Consider the following 27,940-nt stretch of genomic DNA (forward strand, 5'->3'; position numbering starts at 1 on the left):
CTTGAGGCTGCTCTGGTAGCACCTGAGAAGAGGGCTCAGGTGCCCCGCGTTGGTACCTTTGCATTGAGTGCCTCTGCCTCACCCTATCCCGAGCCTGCGATTCTTGGGTACGCCTCCTGGAATTCTGGCATGGGAAGTCTCATGGTGTCTCAGCTTTGACCTGGCATTGTTCCTACTGTAGACCCGCTTCAGACATGACCAGGGTGCTACTTGGATAAGGGGAGAGCCACTCGTATGGAAGCCAGCCGAGGTAACCCAGGTGAACTGGTGCCAGGTGGAAGTAAGGACCCTGTGTGCTGCACGTCTCCCAAGTTACATCTGCCTCATGATGTGCTGTGGCTCCCTGGCACCATGGCGCATTATAGTAAACACCAGAGGCCATATGGGGCAAGACTAAATCTGTAAATCTCCACAATGGAAACTGTGCTTCTTTGAGGGGCTAAGCCTACAGCACTAGTGACTCCTCCTTTCCTTGGGAGGAGAAGTAAAGTGCAGTGACTTCTCTACAGACTAGAGGCTGCAGGGCCACCTTGGTGAGAGCAGGGGTCTTTCCAAAGTCAGGCTGCCCTGCCTTTGCTTACTCTCAGGAATGTTACTCTCAGAAAAGCAAAGTAATTGAGGCCGGACGCGGTGGCTATCACCTGTAATCCCAGCACTTTGGGAGGCCAAGGCAGGAGGGTTGCCTGAGTCCAGGAGTTCAAGACCGGCCTGGGCAACATGGCAAGACCCTATCTCTACATTTAAAGAAAAAAATTAGGTGTGGTGGCATGTGCCTGTAGTCCCAGCTCTTTAGGAGGCTGAGGCAGAAGGATCACTTGAGCCGAGGAGGTCGAGGCTGCAGCGAGCCATGGTCATGCTACTGTACTCCAGCCTGGGCAAGAGTGAGACCCTGTCTCAAAAGATTGCTTTCTGCTATATTTTCATTTTTCCTCTGGGTATGAAAAGGCTATCAGAATAGGAAGAATAAGTGCTAGTGTTCTATACCACTGTAGGGTGACTGTAGTTAACAGTAGTATGTAGTTTCAGTTAGGAGGAGGATATTGAACGTCGCCAACAAAAGGAGATGAAAAACGTTTGAGATGATGGATATGCTAATAACTCTAACGTGACACTACACATTTTAGATGTTGAAACATCACTATGTACCCCATAAAATATGTGTCATTATTATGAGTCAGTTTTTAAAACTGTTTAAGGCTCTCAGAGGCTGGATGTGGTGGCATTGAGAGGCAGGAGGATTGCTTGAACCCAGGAATCAGAGGGTATAGTGTGCTGTGATCATGCTTGTGAATAGCTGCTGTACTCCAGCCTGGGCAACATAGTGAGACCTCATCTCTAAAAAAATTTAATCAGTTTAAAAGTTCGAGGAAAAAGAAAATCAATCAGAAAAGCAACTATACGAAAACAGGGTTATCCAAGTGAGCTTCTCTCACTTCCTTAGATGGACTTCAGCTTATAGGATGACACGAGATGCGAGTAAGAAGCTATTTGTGCATTTCAGCTGCGTGACTTGTGTCTGCGTTGCTTTCCTTTCTTTCTTCTGTGGACTGAGAATGCTAGTGCCTTTGAATTTGTCTTTACAGGACCTGAGGGTCTTTTGATGGTAAGAGAATGAATGATCATTGCTGCCTTGAGTTCTGTGTGATCGTCAGGCCTCGCCTCAGGATGGCAATTGTAGCCTGAGATGACGTAGCCCAAGTTGCACAGCAGAGTTGCTGTTCTGGAAACACTGTGCTGAGTGACCACCGACCTTCACAGTGCTAGTGTGCTTGCAGGCTGTGGCCAGGAGCAGTGTACACGAATAACTGCTGGCTGGTGTCTCATGGCTTGTTTGAGCTCTAGGACACTCAGCATTTGGGGACTTTTGTTATTTAGGTGTTTCCCTTGAAGTTTGGTTACTACTGCCTTAAGGAAATCAGAGAGCATGAAAAACTTGCGTTCTAATTTTTCTTACTCTTTTCCAGGTGCTTCTCAGCTTCACGGGAAAGGGCCTGCTGTACCACGGAAATTGTGACCGCTTCAGAGGCAAGGCTTGCCACTTGGGTCTGGGTGGAATCAGAACGTGCAGGTCTCCCAGGATGTACACTCACTGCGCCCTTTCTGCTGCTTGGTGTTCTTCTGGAGGAGCGTGAGTTCTCAGTGGAGCGCTTCTCGGCACTTCTGGTGTGCCTCCCACGGAGGGAGCCGGGCCCTTGCTGCTCAGGAGGTGCAGACTGCCCCGTGCTCTGGGCCTTGCGGCTCTGTCACTAGACGGTTGTTAGAGGGGCAGCTCTAGGCTGGGGCTTGCGCTGGGCCGTGGTGGGAGGCACAGTGTTTACAGGCTCTGGTGGCAGAGCAGTTGGCACACCTGTGGGTGAATCTGCCTGATCCCCTGGCATTTGGTCAGAGTACCTCAGAGCACCCCACTGCTCAGGGGCTCCTTGTGGCTGCAGTAAGCTCCCTGGATGGTCACAGTGCCGCCCCATCCCCAGGCTGTGTGCTCAAGAGGACAAAACTCAGGCCAGAGCCACAGCTGGGAGACCTGCATTGTCCCTGCAAAATACTAAGAACACCTAGGGTGTGCTCACTGTGGGGGCCAGTTTCTCCTCGGAACATGACAATGAAGCTCTTTTAGAGAAAAGACCTTTGTAGATTCAACAATTATGATAGGATTTTTACAGACACCTATTTTGGGCTCAGTTTTCATCATTACCATTAAATGCATTGGATAGAAGGGGACTGTTCTTCACACATCATATTATAGGAAGACATAATTCCAGTGCCTTTATGGTGGAGCAGAATTCGACAACACATGTCCATTCAGCCCTCTGAATGGATCTGAGATGAAGACCTTTTTAAAGATATGTCTGTATTGAAGAGAAAGCCAGTTTTGAGTTTTTTACACTTGCACATCATTATCTGTGCCGTCCTGACTAGAAGGTTGTCTGGGCCCCCAAATTCCAAGTCCCAGTATAGCCAGGGCTCCCATTTTGTTTTTCCAGAGTTCGTGGAGTGGGACTGCAGAGCCCTTCATCTCTCTGAGGGTCAAGGATACCAGGGGTCCCAAGTCACAGATAGACATTCCAGTTTGTATTCTTAGGAATCATTCTTAGGCAGTGCGGCAGAAGCAGGCCTCTGTGAAGTGTCTGCCGGGTAGAAATAGGCCTTGAAGTCCTGGGGCTTTCCAGGCAGTGGGGTTATGTGTCGACTGCAGGGTGATGTGCAGAAGAGCTTGGAGAGTGGATCAGAGAGACTAGGACAGTTACTGCAGAGCTCCTAAGTCACCACTCAACCAGTGGCTGTTTCACAAGAATTTGAGGGCACTTGCCTGTCTTGTGAGGTCTGTGCCACAAGGTGAGTCTGAACTGACTGCTCCGGCTAAGTGATCTCAGGCACGTTGAGAGTAGACTGTGTCCTCAGCACATACACCTGTGGGAAAACGGACCGCTCTTGGCTCCTGACTCCCAGGGTACAGCGCCCAGTAACTCATCCTTCATTCAGAGGTTTGCTGGCCTTCCCGGTTTCCCAAGGAGCAAGAAAGACCTCTGTCCGCCCTTTGGCCCGGCCTCTGCTCTGACTCCTTTTTTACATAAGAACCAATCTGTGTTTCACATTGGGCTAAGTGGATTCCTTATCCCTTTGTTATATATATTTTTTGCAACTTGGATTTCCAGTTTGTTTACAGAGTAGTCTTAGGTAGTAGCAAAAGAGCCAAAGAAGAGATTTGTATTGCTGAGCTCAAAGCCAAGCAGAGGCCGGCAGTGGAGGCTGAGCAGGGACTCTCCAGGCTTCTCTGCCCATAAACACCCGGGTCCCAGCCCCTCCTTCCTTTCCCTTTGGTGCTCCCTCCTCCCCATGTACCATTGCGCGTGCAGCTGGAGCAGAATACCCTCATTTTTAGGAATCTAGTGATGCCTCTTGCCTCAGGGAAACGTTTCTTTGATGGGGAGTTTGAGATTTCTTTTCCTTGTTTATGCTTTATTTGTGGTAATGAAAGAGCGAATGACTGAACAGCCATGGCAAGGCAGATCTACAGGCGAGGCCGCAGCAGAGGGTGGGGCAGAGCAGCCTCGGGGTCTGGGGGCTGCAGGGGTTTCCCTGGCGCAGCGAAAGTCTCTGAGCACTTACCGGGCGTGGCCGTTTCTTAGGTGTGAGAGGGGCTGTGGCTTTTGTGCAGCGACTATGTTGGTGTTAGGGGTGGTGTGGAGATTGTTAATCTTGTATAAAGCAATTCAATAAATTGTTTCAAGGTTTCCAAAACACTTTTTCTCACTCTTTTCTTTCTACCATGTGGAAGTAGTTCTTCCTGTAGGAGCTGTTATAGATGGAATATCCATTTTGGCTGAAAGCCAAGAGCGGGGGTGGGGGAAATAAGCCTTGCATGCAAAAGAAGAAACATGTGGACCGTACAAGCAGACTCCAGCCACCAGGTTTATTTTCATGCTATAAATAAAGTTCCCTATTAGTTCCCATTTTCTTATGTTCTACATGAGATACAGAGACCCAGATATTCGCGTGGTGAATAATCAACTGTTTTGTATACCTAAATACCAGTGAGATAATAAGCGAGACTTGTAAAGCACTGAAACTAAGGCTAACAGCAGCACAATCCACTATCAAAGGATTTAAATGCCAGAACTGTGAAACATTCTCTGTAGGTGCCGGGACAGTCTGGCTGACCATTAACGTCCACTCCAGCACCGAGGGCTGGACACTTGTGGTTTCGGTTCACCTTTCCTGGCTTGGAGCCCAGATCTGTCTCATGAGCAGAGTAACTACTGAGGAGGCTTCTCGGATGGAAAGTTGGTTTTAAGCCAGAAATCTGGAGAGATGTCATGCCAGGCAGCAGCCCCCACGGGCCCAGGCCTTTGTGGGGCAGTGTCACTGTCTGGTGTGCCACCAGTACCCATGCTGCATGGAGTGGGCTTGGCTGCTGTGGTTGGCTTGTCCTTCAGTGGTTTTCAGATTGTGTGCAGTTGTCATGAGGAGTTTGTTGCTGGGAGTGTATAGGAAAAGGGAGGAAAAGGCATTGCAGTTGTCCAGTCATTGGAGGATGAAGTGGGTCACTCAGGGTGAATGATGGTTGGGACGAGAGTTGCCTGTCTTCAGCCAGTGCCTGTCTCATATGTGGGCTGGACTCTGAGCAGCCTGGCAGCGAGGGTATGTATAAAATGCTTGGCCTGCACCAGGGCTAGGGAGAGGACGACACCAAGGAGGTCACTGCGTCGTAGGAGAGGGCCAGCGTCTGCTGTTACGAAGAGTTGCAAGAGCTGTGCCTACTTCTGCCCAGATACCAAGACCGCCAGCTCCTGGATGGACATATCCTTGTTGACATAGCGGTCATACTGAGCAGGGGTCAGCCTGCCACTCTGCAGGGCCTCTTCGATGGAGAACTTCTTGCCAGACTTCCTGTCGTGTATCACTGAGGACTCCCCATTGGGACCCTTCACTGAGATCTCCTCCCAGTCGCACTCCTGGCTTCTGAGTTTCACGAACATGTTCCAGTCAATGAGCCCGGCACGGTGGGCTTCCTCCGGGGACAGCTCGCGGCCTGTGTCAGGGTGGATGACTACGATGGAGCGCCGCAGGTGGTTCTCCCGCTGCTCCCGCTTGACGGCCACGGAGCCCAGGCGCTTCTGCAGCTCGTCAATCTCGAGGTCTTTGTCCTTGGAGAGCCTCTTGAGGTCATCCAGTTCCCTCTCCAGGGACCACAGTCTGGAGTCATGGTTGGTCCCAGAGTCCGCCACGGTCATGTTCCGCAGGTCTCGTGTTTCCGTCGCTGCCATGTTGATTTCCGATTGGAGCCTTCGGGTCTCCAGCTGCAGGTTTTGCCTCTCCAGCTGTAATTTGTGGTTCTCTTCCCTTAGAAAGTCTAGTTCCTTGGATGACTTGGAGTTATGGAATTCCAGCTCCGAAAGCCTGGCTTCCAGCCGGCTCACCTCAACGTCCAGCTCGCACTTGCTGCGGCTCTCCTCCTCCAGGCTGCTCTTGAGCCTCTGGATCTCTTGCTCGGTGTCGCCCTTCTCCACCTGGACACTCTCGGAGAGCACCACCTTCTCCTTGACCTCCGCCTTCTCCAATGCAGCCAGTTTCCTCCGGAGGGTCTCGAGCTCACCCTCCAGGAGCTGCCGCCGGTGCTGCTCTTCTTCCAGCTGGAGTCGGAGCAGGGCATGCTCTCGCGCCTGCTGCGGGTCCTGCTGCAGCACCACCTTCTGCTTATGGGTTACCTTCTCACGGGCCTCAGCTTCTTCCTGCTCCAGCGCTGCCAGCCGCTGCTGCAACCGCTGTACCTCGCGCTCGGCCTCCCTGCGGGCCTGCCGCTCGCGCTCCAGCTCCTCCAGCTGCCGCTCAAGCTCGGTGCGCCGGCGCTGCAGCCGCCGCAGCTCTGCCCGCAGCTTGTCAATCTGCCGCAGCTCCACGTCGATGCTCTCGGCAAAGGCGCTCACCTCGGCCCGCAGGCCTGGCTCCTCCTCATACCTGACCACCTCCTGCTGCACCACCCTTTCCTTCACCCGCGAGAGCTCCTCCTCTTTCCGGGCGATCTGCTCTTCCTGGGAAACTCTTTCCCTCTCCAGATCCACTTGTTTCTTCTGCTCCTCTGAGAGCTTTGCCCTCAGAGACGCCACCTCCTCCTTGGTTTGAGGGTCTTCTTGGAATTGGAGGATCTCCTGGACCACCTCTTTGGTCTGGACCTGGGGTTTGGTGTCTTTCAGGGCCTGGATTTCCTTTTTCAGCTGGTAGATCTCTAAATCACACCTTTCGATCAGTCTGGTCTTGTCCACGATCTCCTCCCTGAGCCGCTGAAGCTCCTTCTCCATCTCAGGGTCAGTCTTGTACTTAATGACTTCCTTAGTCACCTCTTTGACTTCCACCTGGGGGCCTCGCCTCCTGAGGGCCTCCAGCTCACTCTGGTAGCTCCGGAGCTGCTCCTCGGCACCCCGGTACTTTCGCTCCTGCTCCACAAGCTCCAGGCGGAGGTTCGCCACTTCACTTTCCGCCTTGGGGTCTGGCCGCACGATCTCCCGCACCTTCTCCTGCACCACCACTTTGGCGTTCTCCTCCTCCAAGGCCCATATCTTTCGGAGCAGCTCCGTCTTCTCCCTCTGGCTAGCGCGAGCCTTGGCAGCCTCCTCCTCATATTGGCGGGTGAGATCGCTGACCTCCCTCTCGGTGGCCGCGTCCTTCTCCACCTTGAGCACCTCCTTGACGGTGATCTTGCCCTCGGCCATGGCCCGCTCCTTCTCTAGCCTCTTGAGCTTGTCCTGGAGGAAGCTCAGCTCCTCCTCCTGCTTCTCCCTGAGCTGGTCCTGGCGCTGGTGGTCCTCCTGCAGCTGCTGGTACTCTGCCTCCAGCTGGGGGTCATTCTGCAGTTTCACCACCTCTTTCTCCGTGACCTTCTCCTGCGCCCGGCTCTTCTCTTCAGCCAGGGCGGCCACACGCTGCTGCAGGAGGAGCACCTCTGCCTCCCGGGCGCCCTTCTGCCGCCTCAGTGCCTCCAGCTCCTCCCGCAGCTGCAAGACCTCATCCGCCTGGGCCCTGTCAGGCTCGATGCGCAGGACCTCCTTGACCACGTACTCCTGCCCCCCGTCCCTGGTCTCCTGCTCCAGGGCACGCAGCTGCAGCTGCAGTGCCTCCAGCTCCTCCTGCAGCAGCTGGTTCTTGTGCTGCTCCTCTGCCAGCGTCCGCTGCAGCTGCTGGAAGCTCTCCTCCAGCACGGGATCCGGCACCTTCTTGAGCACCTCCTTCCTCACCACCGATTCCTGAGGCCCCTGATTCCTCAAGGTCCAGATTTCTTCCTGGGTGCTCTTGACCTCGTTCTCCAGCTGCCGCCTCCGCTCAGTCTCCTCATCCAGTTCCTTCCTGATCTTCCACGCCTCCTCCACTCCAGAGTCCGGCCTGTTCCTTTGCAGGGTCTCATGGGTCACTTCTACTTCCGGCTGCTGTGATGGAGAAGACAAGACAAGGTTAAAGCCAGGCTCTGGCAGCACATGTAGGGCCTGTCCCCACCTGGTCAGAGTGGCTGTCCTGTGGTCCCCAAGGGACTCCCTCAGTGCCAGTTCATGTTAGTTGTAGAGTTCTAGGGTTACTTTCAAAAATGATCAAACAACTAGTTTGGGTTTTTTTTTAATCAGGTACAACATTTTTGAGCTGTGGAAGAGTTTAAAGTGAAACCACGGTCTCCCACCTCTGGTCCCCGTCCTAGGGCGTGTCTGTCAGCCTTGCAGATGCTATCTGTGCTCACACAAGAATATCTGTCTGTAGTATGTACCATGTGTTTATCTTTCCTGCACAAATGGTATTCTTGCTGTGTGCCCTGCTGCTCACTGCACTTACAGAGCTCATTCCAGCTCAGCACAGAGAGTGCTGCTTCAGGATTTACCAGCAGCATAGTTTCCACTCTCTGGACAGACCGCAGTTTAGCCCATTGCTGATGAAGAGTGAACTGCTTCCAGTGTCTTGCTATTAAAAAACAATGCTGTCATCAACATCGTGGACTTCAGAAAATAACATTCACTTTCTTTTGTTTCTTTCTTTTTTTTTGAGACAGAGTCTCGCTCTGTTGCCCAGGCTGGAGTGCAGTGGCACAGTCTCAGCTCCTTGCAACCTCCACCTCCTGGGTTCAAGCAATTCTCCTGCCTCAGTCTCCTGAGTAGCTGGGATTACAAGCATGCGCCAAGACGCCCAGCTAATTTTTGTATTTTTAGTAGAGACGGAGTTTTACCATGTTGGCCAGGCTGGTCTCGAACTCCTGACCTCAGGTGATCCGCCTGCCTCGGCCTCCCAAAGTGCTGGGATTACAAGCATGAGCCACCATGCCCAGCTGAAAATAGCATTCACTTTCAGCAGATGTTTATTGAGTTGAATAAGTTCTCATGTCAGTAGAAGCATTGGCTTGGGCCAGTCTTTGCATTGGCCCTGCCCAGAAACGTTAGCAAGGGGACACTTCCATCAATTCACAAACCATTTCTCTAAGACAGAGTCTGTATTTGTCACCTGTTAGAATAGCCTGAAGTAGAATTTCTTACTAAGATCAGTTACCTGTCTGAGGAGATTCAGAGCAAACTCCAGATTCTGCAGCCTCTGTCTGTTGATGGCATAAACTTCAGTGAACTTGGCGGCAAGTGCTGCTTCCTGCAGAGAAGAGGATTAGGAGAGCGGTCAACAAACAGGTGTCAACAGGGTAAGCAACAGAGAGCTAGACAGTGTGGACGTGGTTCTTGAGAAGTGTGGAATTTGGGGGTAGAGGCATAGCTCTTGCCCACTCCTGCCTGGAGTTAGACTGTAGCCTCACCGGTGGAGAGAAAAATGGATCTCGAGGCAGAAGATCCAGGCCAGGGTCTTGGCCACACTGACTTTGAGCAAGTCTTTCTGCCTCCTAGAGCACCAGTGTTCTCTCTTGTGTGTACAGGAGACTAATATCAGCCCTCCACTGTACTTACTGAGGTGAGCAAAACAGGAACTTCCCAGATCCATGGTTCTGACCCTGACACTTCTGTTCAGCTGCGTTTTCAAAAATTTTTGTTTCTTAAAGATAGAATCTCTTTCACTCAGACTGAAGTGCCATGGTGTGATTGTAGCTCACTGCAGCCTTGAACTCCTGGGCCCAAGTGATCCTCCCTCCTCAACCTCCCAAGTAGCTGGGACTACAGGTTTGCACCACCACGCCTGGCTAATATTTTTGTAGATATGGGGTCCTGCTTTGTTGCCCAGGCTGGTCTCCAACCCCTGGGCTCAAGCAGTTCTCCCACCTTGGCCTCCCAAAGTGCTAGGATTACAAGTGTGAGCCACTGCGCCCGGCCTTGCTGTCTTTCTAGGCATATTGATGTCACTGCCCTAGAACAAGTTCCTCATCTCTTACCAAACCTGTTTGCATGCAGGAGGGCTCTCAGTGGCTTCCCTGTTGTGTGTGCATCTCTGAGGCCAGCGTGTGACACCATGCTCCCTGGGGAGCAGGGCAGCTTGGCGTCCACCTCAGTCCCGAGGCCGCCTGGCCCATGGAACTCACCTCTTCCTTCACTTTGGTGGCAGGAGATTGGAGCCTGGCTCTCTTGCTCACGTGGCTGCTCCTTCCATTCTCCAAGTCGAGAAGAGACCTTAGTTTTTCTGCTTCTAACTCATAGTCCTGCATGAGGGAGAGACATGGCAGAGGGGAGATTAAAACAGCTGAGAAGAGACAGACATGTTCCTGTACCCCTTCAGGCTGACCCAGACCTGCCCTGTGCCATGTGCTGGTTTTATAATCTGCGTGGGTCTTCCTCACAGCTGTACCCTGCAGTGATTTCCAGGAGGTTTTGAGAATTACTGATACCTCAGCAGTACATAGCTCCATCACTCAGTAACATATGAGACAAGAAGTGCCCCCTGAATTCCCCTCCCAGCCTTTCTACATGCCTAGAGATTTTCACATCCTGCTGCTGCTTTGAACATCGTACCATAACCCTGTCTCACCTTGCCACCACCTCTTCTCATGTTTACCAGCTTGCTGACTTTATAATCCATCAGGTGGATGTGTGCTGATTCACGCAGCTTTCCCCTTCCACTGGACACCAGTCCTTTCCAGCGTACTAGTTTTGCTATTGTAAATAGTGCTGTTGCAACAATGTTGTTTATCCTGCATTTTTTTTTTGTATTTTTTCCTTAAGGATAAATTCCCCCAAAGAGTTTACTGCTTCAGAGTATAAAACCCTTTTACAGCATTCCATGTCTAGTACCTTGCTGTTTTCCCAAAAGCCTGTGCCAGTTTGCACAGCAGCCGGCAGTGCCTCGGATGGCCAGCTCCACCCCCATGTGCCAGGGCCGGTGCTTGCTGCTTCTCTGACCAGGGGACGGTGGAATAAGGCCCCTGCTGTTTGTGCTTTGGGCGGAAGTTTCCCGGCTCACCTTTACAGCTTGCTGGTACTGCTGGGAATTGGCACAGATCTTCTGTACTTCCTGCTCCCTACTTGCTATCTCATCTAGCAGGTTCTGTAAGACAGAGTTTAAAAATCAAAACTAACCAGAAAAAAAATTTAAAAAAGCAACCATGGATGCAGTAGCTGGAAATCTCAGAATCTGAATTTATTCTTCTCTAGCACAAAGTATGATGAATGGCTCCCTTGTATACATTTTTATTCATTGCAAAAGGCAGTTTTTTTTTTTTTTTTTTTTTTTGAGACAGTCTCACTGCATCGCCCAGGCTGGAGTACAGTGGCGTGATCTCGGCTCACTGCAGCCTAAGCCTCCTGGGTTCAAGCAATTCTCCTGCCTCAGCCTCCCAAGTAGCTGGGACTACAGGCTCCTGCCACCATACCCAGCTAATTTTTTTTTGTATTTTTAGTAGAGATTGGGTTTCACTATGTTGGCCAGGCTGGTCTTGAACTCCTGAACTTGTGATCCGCCTGCCTCAGCCTCCCAAAATGCTGGGATTACAGGTGTGAGCCACTGCGCCCAGCCACAAAAGGCAGTTCTAAGGCTCTGTGAAGAAGGGCCAAGATCATTATCTCTGCTAGGAAACAAATGTTTACTGATGAATTGGACCACCAGACACTGTTCTGCTGTCTGACTTAGATTATCTCATTTAATCTTCAGACGATGCCAGGAGGTAAGCATCATGACCTCCAGCTTATGAGTGAGGAAAGTAAAGCTTCCGAGGTGGGGATGTGGCTGATGGGGTGGACCCGGGATTTGCATCTCAGCCATTGGCTTCCCGTGTTCCTCCCTCACCCCAAGGCACTGCGTTGGGCATGGGGGAGGCAGGAGTCCCAACTTTGAAAATGGGATTTCCCCCACAAAGGCGGCTCCTCATTCTGTAGCTGTTCACTCACATAGCCAACCCACGCCAAGTGTCCATTCTGCACCAGGCCCTGTGCGGGGCACTGAGCTGGGAGAGGTGAGCAACACACTCGGTTCTTGTTCTCAGAGGGTTGGGTGTTGGGAGCTTGAGCTGAGGCCCAGGGAGGGCACAGCTGTGGCAGGCCTCTGCCCTGCTCCACCTCCCAAAGGCTTGGCTCCCCAGAAAGGGGCTTGTTGACCTCTGACCCTCCCTTGCCAGTGTGTGCCTGGGGCTGCGGAAGCGGCCATCTCACCTTCTGGTTCTTCAGCTTGGTCTCCATCTGGCTGAGGCTGTCTGTCTCCTGGGGCTCGTAACTGGGGATGCTGACTAGGAACTGCAGCACGTGGTCATGGCCGCGGTGGAAGTGCTCATAGGCCGCCTTGGCGCTCTGTAGGCTCTGCGCCCTGTCAAGGCAAAGCGTTCAGGCCTCAGCCACAGCAAACAGATGCCTCACCGAGCCCTCATTTTTTTTTTTAAAGTGGGAAACAACCAAATGTAACAACTAGAAATACCCCAAGTATCTCCCACACAGGGTGGGTGGTCATTAGGGAATGTCAGGTTGGACTGTGGAGAACAACGTGGGTCCATACACATTGACTTGCAGAGATGCCCATCGTGGATTACAGGACCCAGGTAAGCATGACTCAAAAGAGAGACCACAGGGCCGTCAGAGAATCTGACGAACTCACCAAAAAGAAAAACAGCAACATCTGTGGGACACGGCTAAAGCATTGCTTAGAGGGAATTAGATCGCATTCTCAGAAAACAAAAATGGCCACCACCCACCGCACCCTCACCTGTGTTCCACCTGCCGGCGCAGGTTGTTGAAACGCTGGCCCAGCTTGTGCACCTCGGCCTCCTGGCGCTCCAGGTCCGGGCAGTGCTCCTGGAAGCGGCTGGCCAGTGTGCTCGAGCACTGCTTGGCCGCCTGCAAGTTCTGCTCCACCTCACCCAGGAGGGACTTCTGGGCCTGTAACTCAGAGGCCATGGCCTGGCGGGGCAGAGGAGGAGACGGCGGTGCTACGGCCAGAGCTCCCAGAGCCAGGCGGCGACACCCCCCCGAAGCCCCTGGGCCACTGGCTGTAGGACGGTGGGCAAGGCCACAGGTAGGACGGACCGGAGCCTTGCTCTGTACATCCCAAACCTGGGTCACTTCTGCCATCTTCTGTTTTTTTACAATGAACAAAGCCCTGAAAAGCTAACTTTTAAAAACCCTGCAGCAGGCAGCTCGTGCCCTGCGCGAGAACAGCCTGCCACTGTCTGGTCGTGAGGCTGTGGCAAAAGCAAGTTGTGAGATGGGAGTGTGAATAAGGGGTTTCAGGTCACAGACTTGAATGTTTCCTGTGCTCAGGCAATGTGGGAAGGGGGCCCGTGGCAACTGCGAGGTAAGCAGGCCGAGAAGGCAGCTGCTTCTCTGCCCACTGACTTGCCCTCTGAGCTGCAGCCCAGGATGCCAGCCCTGCTCAGCAAGAGATACTGGGAACATGGATTGTTATGTGCTTTATGCTTTTTTTTTTTTCTTTTTTTAAGAGATAGGGTCTTTCAACGTTGTCCAGGTGGCTGGACTTAAACTCCAGGGCTCAAGCAATCCCGCCCCAGCCTCCTGAATGGCTGGTGTTACAGGCATGTGCCACTACACTGGCTATTGCAGATATTTGATCTTAAACTGCTGGCACCCGAAATCCCGTAAGTCACACAGATCCCGTGAATAGCTTGGATTTGTGCTGCGAGCCTCCATTTGCAGTTCCCAATTTGGGCATTCCAAACCCGGGGAGACTGGATGCTGGTGTCCTCGTCTGTCCAGACGGGCGGGTGGATGTGCCTGATGCTCTCACCTGCTCAGAGAAGGACTCCCAGGACTTGGGCCCTAGACTCACCGCCAGCTCCTGCCCCTTGCTGTCCAGGACACGGCTGCTCTCAGGCACTGTGTCATCCTGATTCAGATGGTTCTCGTGCGTGGCCAGCAACTCCCAGCTCTGCTGCAGGCTCTTCTCCAGGCGGTTGGCCACATCAACCCTGAGAGCACCAATCAGGCGTCGGGGGATGCCCACCTGGCCCCCTGACCCCACCCCAACCTCCATGCAGCCTGTCTGCCACCCACTTCTCCTGGGCCAAGTCCAGCAGCTGCAGGAGGTGCTCGTATTTCTGGTTGGTGTCCTCCACCCGGGTCCTCAGCAGGGGTGTGGTGCCACTGCCTGGGAGGGCCTGGATGAAGGCTTCGCCCTCAGCCGTGCTCCGCGTCTTCTCAGGTTCAATCCGCAGTAGCTCGTTGGTGATGTTCTGTGGGAACCAGGGGCCCTCAGTTTTGGACACAGCCAGGCAGCCCCTTTCCCTGAGGATGTGCCCAGGGTGAGCACAGATTCCCACATCAGGCACAGTGGAAGCAGCTGGAGAGGCCTGGCACACTCTGGGGCTCTGACCCGGCATCTGGACCCCAGCCTGAGGGCTGCATTTTTCACGAGCATCCCAGGGAACCGCTGAGGTGGAATGGACTAGTGACACCAGAAGCACCCAGGCAGCTGCCGGGCCTGTGCTGTCCTCAGCACTGCACGCGGACGCTTCTGTTTAATCTTTGCGGCAACCCTGGGAGGTGAGTACTACGACTCCACCCAGTCACGGGTGGGGGTGTGACGACTCCCAGCAGCTTAGGAAGGGACTTGTGGGGTCAGGCTACACCCGAGACCGGCATCCTCTCGCCCTGACTTGGCCCTCACTCTGAGGCCCCATCAGGGGCTATGGCACTTCTCCAATCCCAGATCCTTTTCTGTAAAATTGGAGTGCTACTCACTGCCTCAGAGGGCTGCCTTGAGGATGTGGGAGACTTTGTATAGGAAAGGAGGTGGGGGGAGGTGGCCCCTCCACGTCCCCCCTAGCATCAGCTCACCCTGTCCTCGCCACTGCCCTGTGAGCAGGGCCAACCCATCCTACTGAAGACACTGAGGCCTGGAGTTTATAAATATAAACGCTAACATGTGCGGTCAAGCCAGCCGGTGACCCAGTCCTGCGGAATTCCACAGCCCATGTGCCATGCCAGGTGTCAGATCGACAAGCCGTGCAGGAACAATGCAAGTCTTGCCAGCTCTTTCTCCTGGGGAGGTAATGACAGCAGCCCTGCCACCTCCATGACTCGGGACCCGGTTACATGCAGCAGGCTGTCCCTGTCAGACAGCTGCAGTGAATATCCCAAGACTCCATGGGGAAAAGACCTCAAATAGGGGCCCCAGGGGGCCAGTGCAGGGCTCCCCCGGCTCCACCTGTGCTCCTGACCCGCAGGTACCTTGAGGTCCTTGGCCCGCTCGGCACTGTCCTGCACAGCCCGGCCTTGCTCCAGTGGTGGCCGCAGGATCCCTGTGATGGCCTTCTCCTGCCGGTCCAGGTCGCTGGCCACCTTGTCCAAGCCAGCCAGCAGCTGCCGCCCCTGTAGGTCAGAGGCATCTGTGGAGGGAGGGAGGACACAGGCAGGTGTGACAACGGGCCAGGGGCGTGAGGCCCAGGGATGGACCTAGGCAGCCAGCCCCCCGCCGTCTCATCCACAGCACAGACCCTGGTCCAGCCCCTCCTCCCCGGTACCCCCAGAGCCTCAGGCGAGTGGCCCTGGCACCCACCTCCGGGATTCTCAGTCTTCAGCACCTCATACCGCTGCTGCAGCGTGCGTTTGCTCCCAGCTGCCTTCTGCCGCACGCTCCGGTACTGGCTGCCCAGGCTGTGAGGACAGAAATGAGCTGGGAACCTGGGCAGCCCACCACCCCCTGCACCCACAGAGGCGGGACTGCGGACTGTGGCTGGGCAGACACCCCAGAGGAGCCTGACAGCTCCTTAGATGCGGACAGCAAGTGCTCACTGTGGCACTGGCCTTTCTGTGCTCCTGGGCTCAGAGCTCTTCTCCCTCCTTCCCTCCTCTTTCGTAGGAAGTCTTACTACCTAAAATTGTCTGTCCAATATTCTCCACCAAGATGTTACCTCTGAGGGAGCATACACAGTAGGTGCTCAATAAATACTTAATAAATGAAGGCATTCCTTGAATCATCCACTCATTCAGTAAGGAGTTCCTGGGCACCTACTTTGTACCAGGTACTTAACTAGGCCCTGGAGAGAGGAAATTCAAGGAGCCCAGGCCCAACGAGACTGACGCATACGCTAGTCACTTAATAAAAAGCGGTGCGCGCAGTGGAAGAAGGTGCCTGGGAGCAAAGAGGAGGCAGCCCTTATCCCAGCTGAGTCCTCCAGCCAAGGGGCTGGGGTCTGCAGGTACAGGGAGCAGTGCGTGCGGGAGTCAGGGGCCCTTAGAAACTGCTTAGAAACTCGTCAGGGGGCCAGGACGAAGCCCAGAGCTGGACATTCATGTTTAGCAAGTCAGCTGGCCCACGATCTGCCCCTCTCCTGCATGAACTTCCAAGGGGGTGCAGATGGAGAGTGTCAGCGACCCCGCGCTCCCCACAGGCTGAGTCCAAATCCCCAGGGCTATGAATGGGGCCTGAGAAGCCCTGGGGGTGGGACTGGTCCATGCAGGCTCCCGCCTTTGCCCTCGTACCTGTCAGCCAGAGCCAGGGCCTCAGGGTCTGTGGGGGGGATCACAAAACAGACGGCCGGAGCAATCAGCTTGTTCCCAGCGCTGTCCATGAGCTCCCAGCTCTCCCCGTTGTTCTTCTGCAGGGTGTAGCTGTAGCCCCGCGAGATCAGGCCCTGGTGGGGGCAGGCTGGACAGTCAGGATCCCGGCAGGGCCTGAGGGCCTGGGAGCCCGGTTGCCATCTCACCCCCCGACTCTTGGACCTGGGGAGCCCCGGCTCATCACTTGGACCCTCCCCGTAGAGTGGGGAGGGGCATGCAGGAGAAGCACATGTGTTAAGGCTGCCGGCCCAGCAACCCATCTCCATTTCCCTTTGGGGAACTTTCCCTCCCAATTCCCAGTCCCTGTGGTCTCTCCTTCTCCATTCCCAAGCTCCAGATGGACACGTGACTTGGACCTGGCCAATGACTGGCATTCGCCAGCCACAGTCATTGGTATAGGGTGGACCCTGGCGTTCCCTGGCCACAGTGATTGGTGTAGGATGGACACGTGACTCACAGTGAGCCAATGAGAACCTGGCCTGGGACTTCTGAGGAGGGACTGGGGTTGCTAAGCTGGTGGAACACAAGGCCAGGGCAGCCGAGGTGGGGGTGGCATAGGGGTGCCAGTTGGCCTGCACGAGGGGAAGGGTTGGCAGAGTGACACCATGGAGACAGGCACAGGCTCCTGAGAACGGCACCTGAGGCCCTGGATCCAACCATGTTACCCCGAAGACTTTGTAGTGATGTGAACAGAGGAGCTGGCCCCGCGCACCTGCTCCCCCTCAAAGTCACAGAGTGCCTCCACGGGGATGGGCTTGAGCGGAGTCTCCCGGCGGTACTTAAGGGGCACCACCTGCTGACCTCGCTTCTGCAGTCCCCGCACCACGTCCTCATACTTGTCCAGCACCTTCTCCTGGTCCTGGAGAGAACGGGGTCAGGGGCCCAGGTGAGACCAACAGCCTTCCCCCTGGTGGGAGGACGCAGAGCAGGGGCTGGATTCAGCAGGTGGGGTGCTGTGGAGGGGCCAGTACAGGGCTGAGGGCAGGCATGGTGTAGAGGGGTCCCCCGCCCCCAGGGCCAGCAGGGGTCCTGGGCCATCGCTCACATCCAGCTCCCGCAGCAGCAGCTCAATCTGGTACCGGTCCTTGAAGTCAGGGCCATACTTCTGGTTCAGGTCCGAGTCCACCTTGCGCAGCAGCTCCTGAGCGTCCTTCACGTCTTTGTGAAACTAGGGGAGAAGGTGGCTCTGTTACAGCCAGGAAACCACTAGAAGCACCTGGGCTTCTGTCCGAGGCTTCAAGCTCATCCCTCAGGCGGGGCTGGGCCTCTGATTCACCTGGAGTTCAGCATGGGACCCTGAGCTGAGCCTGAGGCTCCTCTGCATGGAGACAGCCCCACCCTCCCTGAGCTGGCTCCTTAGGGGCCTCACTGGGAGAAGCCAGGTCCCTTCCCACCCATCCACGAGATGCCACCTCTGTGACATGTTTTCTTGGATATATCAGTAACTCTTGAGGTGTCTTTGATTCAGTTCCTCTCTCAGTACTAGGAACATCCAGACTTAATACTATAGCTTCTTTCTAGGTTTTGGTAATAGCCTCCCCTTTCTGTTCTCGAAAATTCTCTTGCCCATTCTTCAGTCTATCAACTCTTGGGTCACTGTCAGCTATCCCCTGGGCTGAGCACCTGGGCTGCAGCCATACACAGGACCTGAAGCCCCCACCATGCGGCTCAGACAGTGAATGAGGAGTGACACAGCGTCGCCCACATCCAGCTTTCCCCAGACACCTCAATCCTAAGAATTACCTGCAGCTTCTTAAGAACTCTCATTCCTCTGGAAACAGACAAGTGTCCAGCCACAGATGAGTGGATAAACACAGCGGTCTAGCCATACAATAGGATATGATTCAGCCATAAAAAGGGGTGAAGCACTGAAAATGCTACAACACGGATGAACCCGGAAAACATGATGCTCAGTGAGAGAAGCCAGACACAAAAGGGCAGAGATTGCATGATCCCACTGATTCTTCATATTCGTTCTAGGTGTGAAACTTCTGGAACAGGCAAGTCCATAGAGACAGCAAGAAGACCAGAGGTGACCCGGGGCTGGGGGAGTGGGAATGGAAAACTTACTGCCTAATGAGTACGGGGTTTTTTGTTTTTTTTTTTTTTTGAGGCGGAGTCTCACTCTGTCACTCAGGCTGGAGTGCAATGGCGCGATCTCAGCTCACTGCAACCTCTGCCTCCTGGGTTCAAGCAGTTCTCCTGCCTCAGCCTCCCATCTGGGACTACAGATATGGGCCACCACACCTGGCTAACTTTTGTATTTTAGTAGAGATGGGGTTTCATCATGTTGGCCAGGCTGGTCTTGAACTCCTGACCTCAGGTGATCCAGTCGCCTTGGCTTCCCAGAGTGCCGGAATTACAGGCATGAGCTACCGTGCCCAGCCAGGGTATAGGGTTTCTGTTTGGGGTGATGGAAAGTTTTGCAAGTAGATGGTGGTGATGGTTGCACAACATTGCGAATGCAATGAATGCCACTGAATTGTACACTTAAAAATGCAAACTGGCTGGGTGTGGTGGCTCACACCTGTAATCCCAGCACTTTAGGAGGCCGAGGCGCGAGGATCACCTGAGGTCAGGAGTTCGAGACCAACCTGACCAACATGGCGAAACCCCATCTTTACTGAAAATACAAAAATTAGCTGGGTGTGGTGGTGGGCACTTGTAATCCCAGCTGTTCAGGAGGCTGAGGCAGGAGAATCACTTGAACCCAGGAGGTGGAGGTTGCAGTGAGCCGAGATGGCACCACTGCACTCCAGCCTGGGTGACAGGGCAAGACTCTCCCTCAAAAAAAAAAAAAAAAAAAAAAGGCAAATTTTGTTTTATGTATCTGCATGTATATTATAGATTTTACCAAAATTAAAACCCCACACACTCACCCTGGGCCCCATGTGACCTGGGGAATCAGACTCTGGCCCTGGTCCCCAGGGAAGTTGGACAGGGGCCGGCAAGCTTGGGACATGTCTGCACACGCCATCAGAAGCACGGGTGCTGGGGCCCTGGGATGGCTGCCCCGCAAGGCTCCTGGACCAAGCAGCACGAGGCCACACATGAGCCAGGTAGGCACTGAGCGCTCTCAGAGAGTAGCACCCCCGGTGCTGGGGGGACTCCCAGGAAAGGTAAGTACCTGGTGGTAGTCCTCCATGTACTTGAGGTGGCTCTCCTCGCAGATGAGCAGGTTCAGGTACTCCTTCCAGTCTGCGTGCACAGCCTCCATGTGTGCCTGCCAGGAAGAGAAGGGGCTGGTCACCACTGGGCAGGTACTGCAGACACCAAGGGAGGGACTGCTGGGATATTGGGCTGGGGCATGGCGGGGGAGGGAGGCATCTGGCATCTGTCTGGGTGTGGCTACCACAGGGGTAGCCAGCTTCTGCTCAGGAGTGGGAGGAGGAGAGAGGGGTCACGTCAAGGAGCCAAACAGGGATGCCACATATGGATGCCCAGGCTGTGTGGTGCACAAGGGGCAAGTGGGGGCTGTGGTGCCTTCAGCAAATCTGTACAAAGGCACTGTCATGGACCGAACAGTGTCCCACCAAATCCATGACCCTGGCCAGGCATGGTGGCTCACACCTGTAATCGCAGCACTTTGGGAGGCCGAGGCGGGTGGATCACCTGAGGTCAGGAGTTTGAGACTAGCCTGGCCCACATGATGAGGCCCTGTCTCTACTAAAAATACAAAAATTAGCTGGGCGTGGTGGTGTGCGGCTGTAGTCCCAGCTACTCGGGAGGCTGAGGCAGGAGAGTTGCTTGAACCCGGGAGGTGGAGGTTGCAGTGAGCCAAGATTACACCATTGCACTCCAGCCTGGGCAACAACAGCGAAACTCCATCTCAGGCGGGGTTGGTGGGATTGTGGGGGTTGGGAAGAATGCGACCTTATTTGGGAATAAGATCTTTGCAGATGTCATTAGTTAAGGATCCTGAAATTAGGGTGAGCCCTAAATCCATTGACTGATATCCTTATAAGAAGAGAGGACACAGAGAGACATGGGGAGAGAAGGCCATGTGAAGACGGAGGAAGGAACTGGAATGATGCAGCCACAAGCCAAGGGCTGCTGGCAACCCCCAGAAGCCAGAAGAGCAAGGAAGGCACATGTCCTGGAGCTTCCAGAGGGAATGAGGCCCTAAGACACCTTGATTTCAGACTTACAGCCCACAGACCTCTGAGAGAATGAATTTCTGTTGTTTAAAGCCACTAAGTTTGTTTTAACTTGTTGCAGCAACTTTAGGAAACTAATACAGACCCCACAGGGGCTTCAGAAGTCCAGGGGCTGAGGGCAGAAGTGTCAACGGATCAGGATAAATGGAGGAGGCAGAGTCAGACATAGCAAGAAAGAGACAGACAGACACAAGATGCAGCTTGCAGGACCCCCAGCTCCGGGGTCTGCCCGAGCTCCAGGCGGCCCACAGGCAGCGGCCGACCAGAAGCCACCCTGGGGGAGGTGTCTGGTCTCGGGGTGCATGAACCTCAATGGAGTTCCTCCCAGGGTGCTCGGCCGCCAGCAGCTGGTCGCCCTCGCTGTGCAGTTTGTTGATTCTCTCCTCTTTGGCCTCCAGGTTCCGGTTGATGAAATTCTGCAGTGGGGGGCAGTGGAGGGGCCTCAGTGCCCAGCCTGGCGGTCCCGTGCTCCTTCCAGGGCTGCCTCCTCCCTGATGCCCCAGGCCCCCAGAACCCACCTCATACTGGCGCCGGCGGCTGGGGTAGTCGAGGTTGCGGTCACTCCAGTCGTACTGCATGCGGCCCTTGGCCTGCTGGTCCAGCCAGTACAGCTCATTGGTGCAGCGCTGCATGTAGTCCTGCAGCAAACTCAAGTGCTGCTGCCGGGCCTGTGATGCTGCCTGAAGGGGCCGGGGCAAGGACAGGGCTGCGTCCTCAGCCCGCTGCCACTGCTCGCTTCCTTCCCTACCTCCTGCAGGGCCCGGCTATGGCTGGCCTGAGGACAAGCCCAGCTATGGCTGGCCTGAGGACAAGCCCAGCTTAGCCACGTCCAGGCCAGGCCCCCTTAGACCAGTTACCTGAACCCCTGAAACTCATTCATTCATTCAGTAAATGTTTACTGAGCATCTACTACATGCTGGACATGGCTCCAGACACTGGGGATACAGCAGTGAACGAAACACACAAAACCCTTACGGAACTGACATTTTTGTGAAGGCTTAGTTCGCCCATCTGTAAATGGGGAAGATGACAGTCCTGACCTCACAGCGCACAGAGACTGGCATATAGTTGGTGCTCAACAAATATCAGTAACTATAGCTTCTACTTTTATCTGTATCATGATCGTCTTATAGAGGGCTGGAAGGAAAGCACCACTGTACGTCTGAGAAGCGGGGGTACAAGGGAAAGGAGGGATGTTTGCATTTTGGTACATGGGGCCCTCCACGCATGACGAACTTCTGCAACACTGACTCATTTCATCCTCAAAGCGACCCTATGAGACAGGAACACGTAGGAACTCCATTTCTCAGATGAGGAAACTGAGGCTCCCAGAGGCTAAGTAACTTGCTCAAGGTGTCACCACTAACACTAAGGAGCAGAGGAAGCATGGCTCCTTACAGCGACACAATGCTGCCTCTGTATTCTCTGAGATGTCCGAAACATTGGCAACAAGGAAGCATTTGCATAACACTCATGCAATTTTTAAAAGAATGCATTCTTTACAGGTTTGGGAAGGAAAATGGAAAGCTTTTGTATAGAAAGCAAGTGGCATCATACTTGGCACACAGCAGATAATAAAGAAATAAGCAGGACAGGCTGTACCCCTGGGGTCTGTTAGGGTTTTCCCTGCACAACCAGGGCAGACCTGGCAGCCGCTCGGGGCACGTCTCTTCCCACCTCAACCCCTCTCCTGATTGAAACGTTTACTGCACGCCTTTTTTTTTTTTTTTTTTTTTTTTAGACAGGGTTTTGCTCTGTTTCCCAGGCTGGAGTGGAGTGGCACGATCACAGCTCATTGCAGCCTCCACCTCCTGGGCTCAAGCGATCCTCCCACTTTAGCCTCCCAAGTAGCTGGGACCACAGGCATGCCACCAAGCCCAGCTAATTTTTAAATGTTTTGTAGAGCTGGAGTCTCACTATGTTGCCCAGGATGGTCTCAAACTCGTGGGCTCAAGTGATCCTCCTGCCTCTGCCTCCCAAAGTGCTAGGCGTGAGCCACCGTGCCCGGCTGCCTATGTCATTTCTAAAAGAATACATCCCTGTCCCCCCGACTCCAAGCTTCCCATCCTCTCCTATCCCCATGAGGCCTTTCCCCCAGGGAGCTCCTCACCAGCAGTTTCTGGTACTTGGCCCGGAGTTCGCTGTTCTGCTCCTGAGGACAGAGCCGAGGGCATGGGTCAGGGCCAGGACGCAGGCGCGGCCCCCTCCATCCCTGGGTCCCCACCACACCAGCACACGCCCCACCTTGTCCCCGTCCTTGGCCAGGTGGGGCCCGATGGCCTTGACCTCATTGTGGAAGATGTTATGCTCCTCCACTTGGTGGTCCACCAGCGGCAGGTCAGTCCCAAAGCTCTGGTTGCTCAGCTTGTCCTGGCCAGGAGGGCAGAGAAGCAATAGGGAGAGGGTGGGCTGAGGGCTGGGGATGTGTGGCCACCCCAGGAGCCTCGGGAGTGGGCATGATGGTGCTCTCTTTTTCACGGGGCCCTGCAGAGCCACAAGGAGATGCTGGCCACACCTTCAACCCTGAGGTTCTGTTTGCTGAGCACTGACCCATATCATCCTTCATCTCACAGAGCCTCAGGGGTCCACATGGTTACTTCCCATCTCTCAGATGAGGACACAGAGGCTGAGGCTGAATGAGGGCCAGTCACCTGCCCAGGGTCACACCACTAACATTGGGAAAGCTGGCCAGGCATGGTGATTGATGCCTGTCATCCAGGCACTTTGGGAGGCCAATGGGGGCGGATCGCTTGAGCCCAGGAGTTTGAGACCAGCCTGGCCAATGTAGCAAATCCCCGTCTCTATAAAAATACAAAAAATTAGCCAGGTATGGTGGCGTGCACCTGTAATTCCAGCTACTTGGGAGGCTGAGGTGGGAGGATCACCTAAGCCTGGGAAGTTGAGGCTGCAGTGAGCCGTGATCGTGCCACTGCACTCTAGCCTGTGCGACAGAGTGAGACCTTGTCTCAAAAATAAATAAATAAATAAATAAATAAATAAATAAAATTGGGGAAGCTCAGGAGTTTGAGACCAGCCTGGCCAATGTGGCAAAGCCCCGTCTCTATAAAAATACAAAAAATTAGCCAGGTATGGTGGCGTGCACCTGTAATTCCAGCTACTTGGGAGGCTGAGGTGAGAGGATCACCTAAGCCTGGGAAGTTGAGGCTGCAGTGAGCCGTGATCGTGCCACTGCACTCTAGCCTGTGCGATAGAGTGAGACCTTGTCTCAAAAATAAATAAATAAATAAATAAATAAATAAAATTGGGGAAGCTAAGGCTTGAACCCGGGACATCTAGCTGCAGTGGCTGTCTGCTTCTCTGTGGTGAGCGCCCAGGAAAGGGAGCAACAGGCCAGAAGCCTGGCTGCTTCCGCCCCAGCCTGCCCACAAAATGGCACCAGGACCCCAACATGCCAGGGTTGGAAAGTGGAACCCAGGAGCAGCAGCGAGGTGTGGCTGACAGGGGACAGAGTCTGAATCTCCACCGCTTGAGCTGTGTGACCCTGACTTCGTGCTGCACTTCTCTGAGCCTCACTCTTTTCATGGGCACATTGGAAAATCATCAGGACCATGACTGTCTCCCTGGTAAGACCCGGGATGCCCATTACATGGGTGGGCTCTCCCTGCACACGCACAGCCCCCTCCCCAGCTGAAACCCTGGAGCCGGCGGCCCCGTCCAGGCCATACCAGCTTCTCCTCCACCAGTGCCGCCCAGTTGACCTGTGGATCCACTTCCTTCACCGCCAGCCTGTAGATCTGCTTGTGTTTCCCGCGCAGGTTGGTCACACGCTCCTTCAGCTGGCGGATACTGATGGCAGAGAGGCTCCCACTTAGTGGGGCTGGTTGGCACTGCCTGCACCCCAGGAGGGGCCCCCCACCCAGACCCCGGCCTCAGTGTCCTGGAAGGACACAGTGACCATATGGCCTTGGGTTCCAGACAATCACGGCATCCTCTCACCCCTCCTCCCGTGCACTTTTTTTTTTTTTTTTGAGACCGAGTCTTGCTCTGTCACCCAGGCTGGAGTACAGTGACGTCATCTCAGCTCATGGCAGCCTCCGCCTCCCAGGTTCAAGCAATTCTCCTTCCTCAGCCTCCCGAGTAGCTGGGATTACAGGCATGTGCCACCTTGCCTGGGTAATTTTGTATTTTTAGTAGAGACGGGGTTTCACCATGTTGGTCAGGCTGGTCTCGAACTCCTGACCTCAGGTGATCCGTCCGCTTCGGCCTCCCGAAGTGCTGGGATCACAGGCGTGAGCCACCGCGCCTGGCCCCACCCACTTTCCCTCAACCTTCCTTCCCCCATCAGTTTCCTGAGGGCCTACTATGTGCCCAGAATGATAGAAAGTTCTGGAATAAGCAGGAAGGATCTTGTTTTCTGGAGTCTGCCATCCAGCAGGGCCCACAGTGTGGTGCATGCCATGCCAAGGACAAGTGCCAAGGGTCGTGGGGCACCGAGAGAGCCCTGCCCTTGCCGGGGTGGAGATGGGGCATGGGACAAGGCAGGAGTCAGGGGGGCTGATTCATCCACGATAAACTGAACCGGGAGTCGTGAGCCAAGGAAGCCAGGCACAGGGCACCAGGCAGCGGAAGAGCTCGCTCAAAAGCTCACAGGTCAGCCTGGTGGCTCCAGAACAAGGGATATCAACTCCCTAAGCCTCCATTTCCCCAACTGCAAAATAGGGTCATCAAGAGGATCATGTGAGGCTGGGCGCGGTGGCTCACATGTGTAATCCCAGCACTGTGTGTAATCCCAGCACTTTGGGAGGTCGAGGCAGGCGGATCACCTAAGGTCTGGAGTTTGAGACCAGCCTGGCCAACATGGAGAAACCCTGTCTCTACTAAAAATACAAAAATTAGCCGGGCGTGGCGGTGCATGCCTGTAATTCCAGCTACTTGGGAGGCTGAGGCATGAGAATAGCTTGAACTGGGGAGGCAGAGATTGCGCTGAGCCAAGATCATGCCATTGCAGTCCAGCCTGGGCAACAAGAGCAAAACTACGTCTCAAAAAAAAAAAAAAAAAAAGGATCATGTGAAGCCTTTGGCACGTGCCTGGCACCTAATTAGCCCTTGATAACCCCTGACTCGGGCTCCCAAATGCTGAACAGGACCCCCCGCCCTGGCCCATAGCCCCCGATGGCTCCGCTGGGGTAATAAGCAGAAGGGGCCTACTCCTCGGCGATCATGTCCCCCTGTGGGTGCTTCATGTGCTTGGCAATGGCCGCATCCGCCTCTAGCACATAGAGCAGCTTCTCAGAGTCCAACACCTTCTGCAGGGTCACGTCCTGGTGCTCAGGCTGCCGACCCTCCTGCAGCCGAGCCAGGTCCTGTGAGGGTCACAAGAGAGGGGACGATGAACAGGAGCCGAGAGCGGGCACGGTGGCAATGGGAGGGGTGGGAGGAAAGGGGTCAGCAGGGTGCTCCCCTTCTTTCCCTTTGAATAATGTCTTCCAGGCTTGTCCATATGGAGCGCAGTCAGTAGTTCCATCTCTTTGCTGCTACGTGGTATTTCTCAGTTCACTTTGCAAAGCAGGTATTTTTCTTATGCCCCCTCCAGCCTGTCCTCCAGCCACTCAGCAAACAGAGCTCAAGTACCTACTGTATGCAAGGTGTTGGGACACAGCTGTGAACAGAAGAGACATGGCCTCCCTGCCTGGCACTCACAGCCCAGTCTGCGAGGCCACCAGGAAGGCCAGTCAAAGGATGAGCCTCACGGAGGTGACTGCAAATCCCTCCAAGTCAGTGTTTATGAAAGAAATGCTCCAGAGGTGCAACGAGGGGACCTACTTCAGCTCTGGTGGTCAGGGAAGCCTCTCTGCAGTAGAGACACAGGCTAAGAACAAAGGATGAAAGGAACAGTGTTCCAGGCACAGGAACAGCCTGTGCAAAGGTCCTGAGGCAGGATAGAGAGAGCTACGACTGGGCCATAGTGAAAAGGTCTCTGTAGATAAGGAGGAAACAGGGCAGGCGGAGGGCGGGGAGGGTGAGCAGCTAGAACACAGAATGGCTGCAAGGAGGGATCCTGCACAGCTCCATTCATGCTTAAAGGCGATGCCTCCAGGGGCTCTGCAGAGAGGACAGCAAGGGTGTGGGCTGGGAGGGCAGGCAGTGGTCTGTGGCAGCAGCCAGGTGACAGCGAGGTGGCACCAGCAAGAAGGAACAGCCGGGGGGATATCTGGAAGGGGCCGTCGATGGTTGCTGATGAGTACAGGGCTTCTGTTCGTTTAGGGAAGAGCAATGAATGGCAGCCAGGACAGTAGGTTTCTAATCACAGCGGGTTAATTCACTGTGTCAATATTCGAGAAGCCTGGCTGTGAGTCTACACCATGCTAGGTCCTGGGGATGAATCCCTGAGGGATCCCCAGTCCCGCAGGGGAGGCAGTGACATGTCACTGAGGGGAATGAGTGCAGGTTGGCTGACGCTGGGGCATTCAGAGCCGGCCGCCGGTCCCTTCCCCTAGCTGGGTCTCAGCATTCCCATCTCTATAATGGGCATAAGGAAAATACCCGCTTATGAAGTGAACTGAGAAATACCACTTAGCAACAAACAGCAGGAACTACGGACCGTGCTCCATCTCAACAAGCCTGGAAGACGTTATTCAAAGGCAAAGAAGCCAGACAGAGCCCACATGGTGTGGGATCCATTGATGTGAAGTGACCCGAACAGGCAAGTCCAGAGAGATAGAAAGTCTCTATCTCTTAAGTGGTTGCCTGGGGCAGGGCTGGGAAGAGGCATTAACAGTAAACAGGCACAAGAGATCTTGCGCGGGATGAAAATATTCTGAAACTGATTCATGGGCGTGGTTCTGCCCCTTGCTAAAGTTACTCAAAATCATTGACTTGTACACTTGCAGTGGGAGCCTTTTTTGAGTGAAATATGTCTCCATACAGTTGTTTTTAAAAAAGAAAAAGCAAAAGGAAGAAAAACGAGAAATACACAGGGGTGACGTGGTGCCTGGTACGAAGTAAAGACTTGGCTTCTTCTTGGAGGAAGAAAATGTGTCAAGAGTGTCTTTGCCTGGCTAAGTCTGGAAGGGCTGAAGGGTGAACAGGCCTGACTCCCCAGGGGGTTGGAGGTGAGGCTGATGTCCCGAAAAGCCGCTGGAGGCCAGGCACAGTGGCTCATATCTGTAATCTTAACACTTTGGGAGGCTGAGGCAGGAGGATGGCTTGAGCCCAGGAGTGCAAGACCAGCCTGGGCAATATAGTGAGACCCCATTTATTAAAAAATATTTTTAAAAGATAGCTGGGTGTGATGGCATGCACCTATAGTCCTAGCTACTCAGGACGCTGGGGCAGGAGAATCATTTGAGTCCAGGAGTTCAAGGCTGCAATGAGCTAAGATTGCACCACTGCACTCCAGCCTTGGCGACAGAGCGAGACCCT

The 27,940-nt window shown here is 54.3% G+C and overlaps 2 protein-coding genes across 8 annotated transcripts in view; one reads left to right on the forward strand and one right to left on the reverse strand.

Annotated features, from left to right (window-relative positions):
* UBN1 (ubinuclein 1) overlaps positions 1-4,239 on the forward strand; it is a 34,780-nt gene extending 30,541 nt beyond the window's left edge. For all 7 annotated transcript variants that reach the window (XM_003815103.5, XM_034939742.3, XM_034939745.3 and 4 more), the window contains one exon: positions 1,965-4,239. In XM_003815103.5, coding sequence (XP_003815151.3) covers positions 1,965-2,014 — 50 coding nt within the window. In that variant the 3' untranslated portion in view covers positions 2,015-4,239. The remainder of the gene's footprint in view (positions 1-1,964) is intronic.
* A 158-nt stretch (positions 4,240-4,397) lies between these two features.
* Positions 4,398-27,940, reverse strand: part of PPL (periplakin) — a 54,796-nt gene continuing 31,253 nt past the window's right edge. The window contains exons 3-22 of the mRNA XM_003815101.5: positions 25,727-25,881; positions 24,244-24,364; positions 22,802-22,927; positions 22,668-22,709; positions 21,076-21,237; positions 20,866-20,973; positions 19,528-19,623; positions 17,446-17,568; positions 17,113-17,259; positions 16,323-16,474; positions 15,397-15,494; positions 15,069-15,226; positions 13,893-14,071; positions 13,669-13,807; positions 12,589-12,782; positions 12,045-12,195; positions 10,861-10,944; positions 9,986-10,102; positions 9,019-9,111; positions 4,398-7,919 (exon numbers count right to left, since the gene is read on the reverse strand). Coding sequence (XP_003815149.3) covers positions 5,256-7,919; positions 9,019-9,111; positions 9,986-10,102; positions 10,861-10,944; positions 12,045-12,195; positions 12,589-12,782; positions 13,669-13,807; positions 13,893-14,071; positions 15,069-15,226; positions 15,397-15,494; positions 16,323-16,474; positions 17,113-17,259; positions 17,446-17,568; positions 19,528-19,623; positions 20,866-20,973; positions 21,076-21,237; positions 22,668-22,709; positions 22,802-22,927; positions 24,244-24,364; positions 25,727-25,881 — 5,109 coding nt within the window. The 3' untranslated portion in view covers positions 4,398-5,255. The remainder of the gene's footprint in view (positions 7,920-9,018; positions 9,112-9,985; positions 10,103-10,860; positions 10,945-12,044; positions 12,196-12,588; positions 12,783-13,668; positions 13,808-13,892; positions 14,072-15,068; positions 15,227-15,396; positions 15,495-16,322; positions 16,475-17,112; positions 17,260-17,445; positions 17,569-19,527; positions 19,624-20,865; positions 20,974-21,075; positions 21,238-22,667; positions 22,710-22,801; positions 22,928-24,243; positions 24,365-25,726; positions 25,882-27,940) is intronic.

This window comes from Pan paniscus, chromosome 18 (assembly GCF_029289425.2).
Source record: "Pan paniscus chromosome 18, NHGRI_mPanPan1-v2.0_pri, whole genome shotgun sequence".
NCBI classification, from domain to species: Eukaryota; Metazoa; Chordata; class Mammalia; order Primates; family Hominidae; genus Pan; species Pan paniscus.